Genomic DNA, 13,366 nt, shown 5'->3' on the forward strand with positions numbered 1-13,366 from the left:
TTTATACAGTCTACGAAATCGGCTGAACATTAATGTGTATCCTTATAGAGAGAGAGAGAGAGCTTTCAGCATTTTGTTGGGAATCGTTAGATGGCAAATCCAGGGGTTGCTCCCTTGTGTGTCCAGGAGCGACTTGATTGGCTACCAGTTTTCAAATTTTGATCTGGTGTTTGAAAACACATGCCCTCCTATAGTTGTCATCAAAAGATCCCCAAGTCTGCAACAATAGGTGAATTTGCGATACTCAGGTGAGCCTAAGACCCCCTGGGTCTCTTGTTTTATTTTTGTTTCTTCTTCTAACATTCTTTCTCTTGACTAGTTGTTACCGTGAGCCTATAGAGAAGAAGACGCAATGTCGACCAAGAAGACTTTGTTGGAGCGGCTGGATGCCGGACCAGTGGTAGGAGATGGCAGCATGTTAATGACCATGGAGAAGCGGGGCTATGCCCTGGCAGGTGCCTGGACTCCAGAGGCCGTCATCCAGTATCCGGACGCTGGTGAGGAGGGGAACGAGATAGGCGCCCCTGAGAAAGAACGAGGGTATTGAAGATTTAAGAGGGACTCACCCACGTTTATTCATGTTTTTATTGATTTAAACTTTTCTTATCTAATTTTTGTACTTACCTGTGTTCGATTCCCGCCCAGTGCTTTCGTCTTTGGACAAGAAGGTTGTACTCACTATGTCCCTCTCTACCAAGGTGTTAAATATCTGGCAACACTAGGGTAATAATCATGGCAGGCGCCACGTTTTCAAAAGTGGGGTGGGGACACTTCAGACTTCTGGTGCCACTATCGGGATTCATCAGATAACAAGAAAAAAAAAGTCTTCATCGCAAAACAAAGGCCTTACCTCGCTCACACTTTAAGGTTTCTATCTTTTTCTTTTTAGTGTCACTTACGCACTTCCGGGGTTAAAAAAAAAAAGTGTGTGGGGGGGGGGGGAAGGGGGGGGGGGGCAAAGTGGCGACACCTTACGTATTGCTTTGTATGGTGCAAAAAAAAAAAGTGGGAGGCGTGCTCCCTCCTCCCCCCCCCCCCCCAGTTCTGCCGGCCCTGATGATAATGGCAGGGCTCTCTGGTAGAGCAGTGGCAACACTAAAGAGGATCTTCTGGATAAAGAAGACATTATTATTATTATTATTATTATTATTATTATTATTATTATTATTATCGTTATTATTATTATTATTGTTAAGCCTATTATTATTATTATTATTATTATTATTATTATTATCGTTATTATTATTATTGTTAAGCCTATTATTATTATTATTATTATTATTATTATTATTATTATTATTATTATTATTATCATCATCATTATCATCATAATCATTATCATTATTATAATCACTTTCTCTCTCTTTTATCATACAGGATTCGCCTGTATAAGTTGTACAAGAACTGTTGTACAAGAATATTATGCTGTAGTTTTACTTGGATTTATACATCATGAAATTGCATGGAACATAATGATATTCATGAATTATCAAAATCAAATTATATACAGATAGAGAGTCAATCAAACAATATAATTACATATGATTATGTTGCAGATAAGTCAAAACATCACATCAAGTCAAATGTTACAGCTTTGAAATATTCTTTTACATTGAACATTAGTGTCGTTAACTTTTACCAGGGAGGTGAGACAAAATCACCTCCCTGCTTTTACTTAACATATGCTGTAAATCATTTGACAAGATTTTTACATTACTCATATCTCTCTATGATATTCGATATGTTTTTTACTCTGTACAATGCAGTTTTTTTTTATATCAAAATTAGAAGTCGTTACAAGGACTATGTGACATGCGATGAATAAGAAGAATTATGAAGAAGTTTTTACAGCTGAGACAAACTATAGTTCTATGAGGTAACATTATAACTACTGTGTATTTATGCCGTTTAGTCAAACAACTTCATCGCGAGTTCCTGAGAGCCGGAGCAGACGTCCTGCAGACATTTACGTTTTACGGCTCGGAGGACTCGATTGAAGGCAAAACACCGTCGGCTACAAAAGCTGTCGACATTAATGTAATGAGAGCAAAACCTCTTTTCTTAAGTTTATCTATAGTCTTTAGAAAACGTGTTTAGCGACTGATAGGGAACATGATGTTGGGAACCAGTGAGATAAATTATTTGCATAAATTGACAGATTACTTTTTAAGTGAAAATTAGACACATTAAGGAAGGATATTGACATTTTCACACAAATTGATATTTCAGTGTTCATGTCTAATTAAATTTTCTGAGAAGTGTAATTATTTCATTATCATTAATACGTATAGGCCTACGTGTATAGGCCTTACGCTACATGATATCGTTTCATAAAAGGAATGAGTTTGGTGTTTTCAGACAATTAGTGTACATATCGATATCCGTATACTTTCAATGAAGATTCATAGGCGGATTTAGATAGCAAATTGTCATTCACATAAACGACATTGCTACCCCCAGATTGTTACCACAAGTAAATAGGTTTATACAAACATCGAGGTTTACAAACATATCTATTTCAGTAAGATTCTGTGACTTTCAAACAAACTAACGTACAATGTATAGGTGTCCAAAAATATTCCTTTGCTAAAGAACTTTCATTGAATGCACGCTTGTGATTTAATAAAAAGTTTATGAAGGAGAATTTTCGAGAGCAAAACTAAAAATGAAGAGAGTAATCAAATTGTTACCCTATATCTGATCTGACGTAACAGTGGGAGGAGCTGAACGAGCGGGCCTGCGATCTAGCGAGAGAGGTGGCTGATGAGGGAGACGCCCTGGTGGCAGGCAGTCTGTGTCCCGTGGTCGCCTACGAAGCCGGGAAAGGAAAGGATGTCGTCCAGAATCAGTTTCGACAGCAGTGTGATGTCTTCAGTCGCAAGAAAGTCGACATCCTCATCGGAGAGGTAGCAATGTTTTTTATGTTTTTTGTTTTTATGTTAATCTGTCTCGAGTGATTTCCGATGTAGTGAAATACTGCTATACACGTACATGATCCTGGCATATAGATAGATTGTTTTCGTTTCCAGATATTAACTTGATAGGTAGGCGGATGGTAAAAGGGAGCTATTTTGTCAAAGATTTTGTTTTTATACTCTCTTTGCCGCACAAATGCTATAATTCCTGAGCTAAAACCATTGCATATTCCTTCTTTATTCACTCTGTTCAGTTCTTCGGTCACACGGAGGAAGCCGAGTGGGCTATTGAAGTGATGAAGACTTACGGCCTACCCGTAGTGTGTATGATGAGGATTTGTATAGCTGGTGATGAGATGGGCGTGAAGCCAGCCGACGCAGCCGTCAGACTGGCGAAGGCAGGTCCGTGAGACATGCCAACCTTTGCCGTGTTTGCAGACTTTGGGAAACTTTCGCTGGCACGATAATGCGTCTTCACCGTCTGAACTAGAAAGCACGATTGAAAATGATGAATAAAACAAATCAAACTTTTTGACAGGCGTTAACCTCAACTACTCTATCCAATATTTATGACAAATATAAGGTCACTCAAGGTGTGTCCGCTTCAACGCATATACCAAATGATTCGGCGAAGATTTTCAAAAATTTCTAAGGCAGTGAAATGAAACATTATTTTTAGCAGATGTGCAGGTGACAGACATCCAAATGTACATCACACTTGCATGACACAAAACTAATCTTGCAGCCTAGACTTTACCAGCATTTGCTACCTTATTGCGCTCATTTTATGTCGAAACACAATCATGTTAGATAATGATGATATTATTATTATTATTATCATTATTATTATTATCATTATTATTATTATTATTATTATTATTATTATTATTATTATTATTGTTATTATTATTATCATATCATTATTATTATCATTATTATCATCATCATCATAACGATAATATGCGTAACAATCTCAGATATATTTGATCGATTGGTGTCTTTTATCTGCGGCTCTAACACGAATTAATACAGTTCCCCTTTGCCAAGACGTCTCATAATATGTGAAACTGGGTGCATGTTACACTCCAACAGGTGCTGACGTAGTGGGAATTAACTGCTGCTTCGATCCTACCATTGCACTCGAGACCATTGGCATGATGAAAGAAGGTCTGCAGGCTGCCGGACTAAAGGCCCACCTCATCATGCAGCCCGGAGGCTTCCACACTCAGGAACTCGCGGGAGAGCCTCCCGAGGGATACATGAAGCTTCCAGAGTTTCCCTACGGTGAGACAAGGGTATCTCTGTCCGAGCATGTACGAAGCCAAACGTTGGTTACAGCTTGTTAGTCCAAATGTTGGATTCGTTCATTCGAAAATTGAATAAGGTTCGTTATTCCGAAGGTTCGTTATTCCGAAGGTTCGTTATTCCGAAAATTCGTTATTCCGAAGGGTTGTTAATCCGAAAACGAAGGGAGGTTCGTAATTCCGAAACTTCATAAGTACGCATCTTTAATCTCATAAATTACTTAGATTAACGACTCTTCGGAATAACGAACCTTCAGAATAACGCCACAGATCAATGTTTGGATTAACGAACCCCGCACGTATTTCACTGTCGGATTTATGAAAACCTAGTATGTACACGGAATTTGTGTGTTCTACGTAATAACGTACCTTCGGATTAATAAACCTTATTTCATTTTCGGATTAAAGGAACCTTCGGTATAACGAACATCACCAAACATGTTAATGTCAAACTGACTCCCACCCTGTTAGGGGAAAAGAACAGAGAGAGAAAAATACTCAGCATGTATAATCATGATTATGCTTTACTCGAGAACTTTACGTCTTTAAACATGTATATCGAAAAGAAGATGACATGAATTACGTTGAAACCTATATACCAGTAAATAACAAAGAAGACAAGATGATTCATTCAGTGATGTTATATGTGTTTTTGTTAATGCATTTATTTATTTGCTATTTATATATTTATTTCAATTAAAGTTTAATTCTGCATATTGTGTCATTTGGACTTTTGTCCGCCATATCAGCCCTGGAACCGCGTGTGTTAACACGTGTCGACGTGCACAAGTATGCTCGTGCAGCGTATGAACTCGGCGTGCGTTACATCGGGGGATGTTGCGGCTTCGAGCCCCATCACACACGGGCAATCTCTGAAGAGGTAAATCATATAGAAAACCAGAATCAATGAAAATGTAATGTCTGCATGGATCACTGATGTCCATTAAATTACTTTCTCTACTTGGTTTCTAACATGAGAGGATATTCTGTTTAGAACTGAGTTAATCTCATACGTGATGCGCTGTCATCTGCTACTTCTTCTTATCTACACTGCATGGTTAATCAGTAAAAGCAACTTCATGGTTAATCAGTAAAAGCAACTTCAGATGAATCATAACAATAAACTGTCATTATTATTATTTTTTTTTTTAGTATACCGGGGTCTTGAATATCAGAGGCCGTACCTTTCCACGAAATCATTTGAATGATGATAGTTATTTAGTGTTATCTATGCGGTATTTCAGACAACGTTTCTATACAATTACAGTCACAAAGCAATTTCAATTCAACACGACAAAGAAGCAAAACTAAGTATAAAAACAGAAAGAAAGCATAAGTGAGAAGGTGGAGTGTGTATTAACGGGGCTGCAAAGGGCAAAAAAGGGTAGACATAAAGGGGATGGCTAATAACTGATCAGTGGGAATGCTGGGGGATAATTGTTCCAATCCTTGCGGGATTCATTTAAGAGTACATCATGTATCTATTGCTGTGTGAAAATTATTTGCTTCAGAATGGTCTCATATTCAAGTAATGTGTAGTTTAATTTTATTTATTTATTATTTATTCAAGATTTCATGCGTGTTCACAAAATAGGAGTGCATACAAAATGTATGCAAGTACATCTCATATAGCCAAGACAGAATATATACGATAAGTCTACATTGATAAGAAGCACTTACAGAAATAGTATACAACTCTAAGAGAGCTACATTATTCAAGGTAACGAACACGCAAAGGAATTGCAACATAAGCTTAAAGCTTGAAAATCGTTGCAACCCCCATGCACACAATCTATATGCTTGCAAATAGTTTAAATGATGAGTTGCGGGGGGGGGGGGCCGGGGGGGAGGGGGTATTTACAAAGAGAGGAACATGAGGGGGGAAAGAAGAAATGCATGTTTGGTGCCTATTTGTCCTGTCGGACATTGACAAGAGAGAACAAAAAATAAATAAAGTGTCAAATCATTATAAGCAAATTACACTGACTAAATTTCTCATAAATCCCATTTAAATGTCGATATCAGGGGAAATTATGATCACAGCAAGATTAATAGTTAATAGTACCCAGGAGTTCAGCGTGAAGCTGATAATAGAATACGTTATGTTTCCAGGTAAGTATGCCTGCACAGTGACGGGGCGATTAAACTGCGCATTAGGCCTACTTGAATAATTATAAGACCATTCTGAAGCAAATAATTTTCACACAGCAATAGATACATAATGTATTTTTAAATGAATCCCACAAGGACTGGAACAATCATCCCCCAGCATTGCCACTGATTCCCACTGATTCAGTTACTACCCATCCCCTTTAATTGTCATGACTAGCAGTTCTATACCCACAACCTTTCAACTACTCAGTACACGCATGTCGAAATCTGTCACATGAAACAGGAAATGGCAGTCAACAACAACAACAACAACAACATCAACAAGAGCAAAACAAAAACAAACCAATTCCCAAACCATGAAGTCATAATACTATCAATACCAATATATTTTCTGCCTGCGAAATGCATAAATCATGAATGTTGTTGTGTTATTGTTTATTGTGTTAGTTGTTAATACTGTATTATTTCATTTCACGCATGTGATGTTTTTTTATTTTCATTTCCAATCAAACACAGGTAATACACTTTGACATGATTACATACATTGGAACATAATAATACATATTGGTTTTTAAAAGAACTTCATGGAAATGAAAATTGAGGGGCTGCTAAAAAGCGAACTTGTAGATTGCAGTCCCCTCACTTACACGTTACATTACGACAATACATTAATTATATATGACTTTATAACACAATACAACGATACATGTACCGTACAAGCTAATCATTGAAAGTACATGTATACAGTTCTCATTCAATCGAATCGGATGGTTACATGACGTATCACGCTTTCACATGTATACACATACATACACATACACACACACATACACATACACATACACATACACATACACATACACATACACATAGACATACACATAGACATACACGCAAGCACACACACACATACACATACGCACACACACGCACGTACACACACATGATTGTATGCATCCACATACATTGTGCACACACAGAAGAGAGTAGGGAAAGAGGGAGAGAGAGGGAGGGGGAGAGGGCGGAGTAGAGAGGGCGAAGGGCAGGTCAGCATTCTCGATGCAGGGTGAAGAAAAAAGAACAACAATTCCAAACAGTCAAACTATACTAATCATGGGGTATATAATATTATGAGCTGATCAAATATTTCTTTAAATTACTAGAGAATGATCTTTTATATTTTTCTCAAGGGAATTCCAAAATTTTGGGCCACTGTAGATAAATGTGGATTTTGTAAAATAGAGTTCGGGTAAGGGGCAAATGATACTCATCTGTTTGACGAGTGGGGTATTTATGAATATTTTCATTCTTATTAAACATATTTTCAAAAACTAAAGGAAGTGAATTATCATACAAACTGTACATAGATTGACCAAGGTAATAATAATACAAATCCCTTACTTTCAAAACCTTATTCTCCACAAATAATTCGTCTGTATGGGAATATTTGGAGGTATTACATATTACTCGAAGTGCTTTTTTTTGTAACAAAAATAATCTATCCAAATAAGTTGAATGTGTATTTCCCCATACTCTAATTCCATACGCTAAATGAGGTAAACTTAACGTTGAGTATAATATTAGCAACTTTTTAAGAGAAAAACAAAACTTTACTTTATTAATTACACCTATGTTACTGGAAATAGTGCGGCATATACAATCTATATGCTGTTTCCAAGAATTCAATTCAATTCAATTCATTTTTATTCGTCCAATAAAAAGCATTACAGGAACCTCATCGTGGGATTTTCACATATAAATGTCAAAGCATAACAAATACAATATATACATAAAAAAGAACAACACGGAATAGCACTTGACAAATAAATAAATAACCGGACATGTATGCAAAATTAAACTTAAAAGAACAATTGTATAAAAACGTTGCATAAAAACGGACTCCATTGGCATGATGTTAAAAACTTCAAAAACCTTCTCTTTTGTTACTTCCCAATATCAGCCCCCCGTCAGCCCGTAATAAACTGAAACCCAAACCAACTCGCACTGAAATACAACACAGCAAACAAATCAACACATACAGAAACGATATCAGTGATTATATCATCATATCATATAAATTTCTTTCTAAGTCCACCAATATTGCACAAAGTCATTTCCCAGATTCTGAAACATGATAATGTTAACAAATATAATCATTATAGTTGTACGTCAACTTACCAGGAAAAAAAAAATATATACATATATAAAGGGAGGATCAGCGGTAGAGAGAAGAAAGAAAGAAAAAGAATAAGAAAGGAAAGGAAGCATATATAACAGTTCATGAATAACATATATCAAATATCATTAGCTATGGCATCATAAATCCAAAACTGTAAAATCCCAAGATGAAGTGATGATGATAATGACTAGTCTGTGCCAATGACTAAAATAAGAAAAGGAAAAAAAAGTTGAGGGTGATGATGATAATAATGGTAATAAAAACATAACATCTTCAGAACTGCTTTATTGTTTTACAATGCCCCCCTCCTCCCAACAACTTTCCAACCATACATACAAAAATCACCATACATTTACCCCTATCACAATACATCCATTTGAAAGCCCATGACTCTACCAAACAACTTACTCATCACAAAAACAATTCCGACACATCCCTGCTGACCCGTAACCTTCCTCAAATTACTCAATCACATATTCCACGTAGAAACAATAGAAACGGTTAAACACAAAATCTTCAAAAAGCGGGCGGCCTCAGATGGCCAAGGGAGCAACCCCACGGCTTCCTCTGATAATTCAATTTCTAATGAGTTAACAGGTACTGTTGAAAGAACGCTTACTGTCTACAGTTACACCAAGAAATCTAACAGAATAGACCTGTTTTATCACTTCATTTTCAAAAATTACATCATGTGGCAATTTATCAAGGGTATTACTAAACAACATCACATTTGTTTTCTGCAAATTAAGCGATAATCTGTTTGCTCTTAGCCATTGCATTATCTTGTTCAATTCTATATTCATGACATCAACTAATGTATGAGGATTTGAATGAGAAAAAAAAAGATTAGAATCATCTGCAAATAATATAAAAGAAAACATTAAAAAATTTTGGAAAATCATTGATGTAGATAACAAAAAGTAACGGCCCTAGTATACTTCCTTGTGGAACTCCACAATCAACTGAGCGCAAGGAAGATTTTTCATTGTTTATACAAACAAATTGTTTTCTGTCTTTCAAATACAGTAGCTTCTGAACCACTCCAAGGCCTTCCCACGTATACCATAATGATTAGGTTTATAAAGAAGAATGTCGTGGTTAATCGTGTCAAAATAATTATCAAAATAATAGTAACGAAACTAAATAAGCTATTTGTATATAGGTATAGAAAAATACCAAATTATGTCCTCTCAATATTGCACTTTTGAGAACTAGAAATGGTAGAATATTTTTGAATGCAGTTTAAATTGTTTCGTCTGAAGGGAGGCTCCCTCCCAGATTATGTAAAATCTATATAAATTCAAAGCCGTCATTTTGAATTGTGTGACCCATGAATGTTATGTATCTTAGAATACGTGCAAAAGATAACACACACACACACACACACACACGCACACACACACACACTGACTCAAGTAAGATCAACTAATACTGTCAATATTAAGCTAAACTTGTACGTTGAACGAGATAAAACTCACATTTTCCTTTTCATCTCAAAACGCTGCATTGTCTGTCTTAATTTTTTTCTTTACACTTATGTCGTCCCGACTTGTTATAGCTCCGTAAAGAACGTGGACACGACTTTCCAGGGAATGATAAGTCGAACTTTCCTCACGCCTTGGCGCTCAGTTTTTTCAAATCAGAGCGGAGCAGGTAATTTTCAGTGAAAGATAATTTCTTTTTTTAGATTTTCAGTTCTTTTGAACTGTGTAAAATTATCATCTGTCCTATACATTTCATTAATTGATAGAGTTCATATACTCAAACACATACTCTCGTTCAAGCTCTTTCTTGTGCAAGGAAGTTTCTTGCCTTGCGTTTTGTTAACCTAAAAGTAGCAGGTCTATCATGCACTCTGTCATTATTGTCTCATTGACGATAAGATGAATCCACATAATTTTGTTATCATCTATGTCTACAGTGCGTATAAAAAAGGTCATCAACTTTGGAGGGCTACTATTTTATCATTGTCAGCTATGGAGAGCACAATGTAGATTGTGAGGAAAGGGGAACTCTTCCTCTTTTCATTGATACCTAATTATGTTGACAAATGTCATGCATGAGTGAGCACGTGAGTTTTAAAGACAACAATGACAAAATGCACTTTTTCCAAGTTTGCATGGATGAGATCTGTCATTGAAAGTGGTAAAATCGTCAGGACAGCCTGCACGACTGCAGATTCGTGTCTAAGGTTTCTTCTAACGTTTTATGGTTCATAACCTTCAATATGGCCATGTTGTCGATAACTTGGTCATTCCCATTAAGGCAAAACCATTATCCATTTTACTCTCTTCATATTCATGACATGGTTGTCACTGGGAGCTATGTGTTGAATATGAACAGAGAAAAATGGACTGTGCGGGTTGGCCTACACGTGGGAGCGACCAAGTTATCGGATAAAAGGCCATGTTAAAGGTTATGGACCATAAAATGTTGGGAGAAAGCCTGAAGACAAACCCTAAAGACAAACTCTAAACACAAACCTGCATTCGTACAGGCTGGCCTATGGCAACTTTCATTAACAGATCTCATCCATGCAGTGAGACATGCATTGTTCCTTAACAATAACATGCAAACTTGGAAAAAGTGCAATTTGTCATTGTTGTCTTCACAGTTCACGTGCTCAGTCATACATGACAATATTGTCAACATAATTAGGTATCAATGGAAAGAGGAAGAGTTCCCCTTTTCTCACAACCAAGACTGTGCTCTTCATAGCTGACAATTATGAAATGGTAGCCCTCCAAAATTGGATTACCTTTTTTTTAGACGCTCTGTATATCTAACGTTTATGGAACACATCACAATATAAACATTTTCTAGTCGTCCGAGTTCTTTTTTTTTACGTATTGCTTTCACTGTCACGTTTATGTGTGTTCTCAAATTTATTTACGCAAATCCACTGTGTATCATGACTTAATTCATATAGTCCAGAGACTTTTTTTTTTGCGATATAATCAAGATTAAAAGTCAATAATTGCGATAGTCAATTATTGCAGGCGTGCAACGCTTTTACTAATACTGTAATAGACTATTATTATTTCGTTCAATGTTTGTCCGCTCTACAGGGCGTCAACGGAATACTGGATGAACCTTAAGCCTTCTGCTGGAAGAGAATGGATTACCAAGCGAGCAGAATTGAAATAAACACAAAGAAATTTTAGTGAGAGTACAGATTCGTGAGCAAGGAAAATGAATTGCAATGTTATTGCACAGTGGTACACAAGATGCTACTTGACTGAGGGTGGAAGTATCAGTAATTTTTAAGTGAAATCAGTGCTGGCGACAAACCTGAATCCTATAATGTGGAACAAGTAAATCAAGTGTAGTATATTGTTTGTCACGACATTATGTCAAATATTGAGTCAAATGTTGAAAAGGTCCTTTTCTCTGTTTTAGTGACAATTAATTCGTTTAGGCTAATTAATGGATATGCTATCTACGAGAGAATTTGATGTGAGAAACAAAAATTGATTCTCGTCACTATTGCATGTATCGAGGAAGTACACACAGAGTGATTCTCACAGTATCTGCCTATAATGCTCATACTCGTTATTCTCATTTTCATACAAGCTTTTACATAACTTTTGATGTTTTGTATATGAAATTATAGGGTACTTTTCTGTACCTAGGAAAAAACCCTTTGTTTATGGACGTAGCTTTTTACTGAAGCTTTGTTAGGCATCGTGATTCCTTTTTTTTCTTTCTTTTTTTTTTTTTTTTTTTTTACTCACGTTGCACCATTTTTATTCTGCGGTAGTTTTAGGTCGAGCGACGTCATTAATGAAAGGTGCTTACATTACACGCAAGTGAACGATTTTAAACAGTTGAAGTGTTTTGACAAGCCCCTAACCTGAAACATACTCGACATCGGTTTCACTGCTTTTTACGGAGTATTCACTTATTAATGGTGCTGTATAGTTGTACCATGTTCGTTGTAGGTCCATGGTGGTACCACTATATTCTTGACATCCCCTACATACCCTGTAGCTACCCAATGCCTGGAGGTGCTGGAGGTCGACAAGACTTTGTGCTGATCAAATTTTAGGTATACAGAAATATAGGATGAACTTCGTAACAAGTGACTTTCTGATTAACCAGGATGGGGGCTTGCCAAGAAACATCATAACGTGTTACTAAGATATCATAGACACATGAAATTGAATATTATTTTGCTGTCTAGAAACGTATCGCAATGCACAGTGCACCCATCCTCAGAGAAATAACCCTTGTCCGTTTCTTGATGTCGCTATTTAGGACCTACCTGGGCCCTGTTTTATGAAGAGTTATATAGATGATGGTAAGTCTAAGGCAGCCTGTGTGGAAAGGAAATTTATAATCGATTTTATCTTTTGATAAAACGGGCCCAGTAATAATAACCATATACCCGTCCTGCTTAGCATCAATTGGTATCTCTTCGTATAACAACGCCAAAGACATTAGTCAGTGCATACAGAAGTCGGAAAAGATTGTCATGAAATAAAACAATCCAAATAATTATTATTATTATAGGGTGTAAGTCACGAGCTCGACACTCATAAGTCATACAGACCACGTGTCATACTCCCACGAGTCACACAGCCCACGAGTCACACTCTCACGAGTCATACAGCCCATGAGCGAGACAGGTTCATTCAAGCGCATGGCACAATGTGCCTGGTTGATTTGCTGACTATTGCTATAGTCACCTGGGGCGAACCACGAAGGGTCGACGTCGATCTCTTTTTATTTCTATTTTTCTTGTGTGGGTAGGTATTGGGACCACTTCATTGGGATAACACCCTTCTCTTTGGGATGAATGAATGCAAATAAGATCTTTTCCGTGCGTGAGTCGTGGCTTACTCACATGCGTGACC

At 36.8% G+C, this 13,366-nt stretch overlaps 1 protein-coding gene across 1 annotated transcript; it reads left to right on the top strand.

Moving 5' to 3' along the window:
• Positions 1-352: 352 nt before the first annotated feature.
• Positions 353-11,657, top strand: LOC140229858 (betaine--homocysteine S-methyltransferase 1-like). The gene is made up of 8 exons (XM_072310077.1): positions 353-497; positions 1,913-2,037; positions 2,715-2,906; positions 3,170-3,317; positions 4,008-4,199; positions 4,969-5,099; positions 10,069-10,163; positions 11,579-11,657. Exons 1-8 carry the CDS (start codon positions 353-355, stop codon positions 11,655-11,657), a joined length of 1,107 nt encoding a protein of 368 aa, XP_072166178.1.
• The last annotated feature ends 1,709 nt before the right edge of the window (positions 11,658-13,366 follow it).

This window comes from Diadema setosum, chromosome 1 (assembly GCF_964275005.1).
Source record: "Diadema setosum chromosome 1, eeDiaSeto1, whole genome shotgun sequence".
NCBI lineage: Eukaryota > Metazoa > Echinodermata > Echinoidea > Diadematoida > Diadematidae > Diadema > Diadema setosum.

What these genes read in the sequence shown, in the direction of transcription:
- LOC140229858 (XM_072310077.1), top strand. Translation starts at nt 353, where the DNA reads ATGTCGACCAAGAAGACTTTGTTGGAGCGGCTGGATGCCGGACCAGTG. An exon ending in CACGGGCAATCTCTGAAGAG is followed by an intron (nt 5,100 to 10,068) that starts GTAAATCATATA and finishes GACTTGTTATAG; the next exon opens with CTCCGTAAAGAACGTGGACA. An exon ending in TTCAAATCAGAGCGGAGCAG is followed by an intron (nt 10,164 to 11,578) that starts GTAATTTTCAGT and finishes TCCGCTCTACAG; the next exon opens with GGCGTCAACGGAATACTGGA.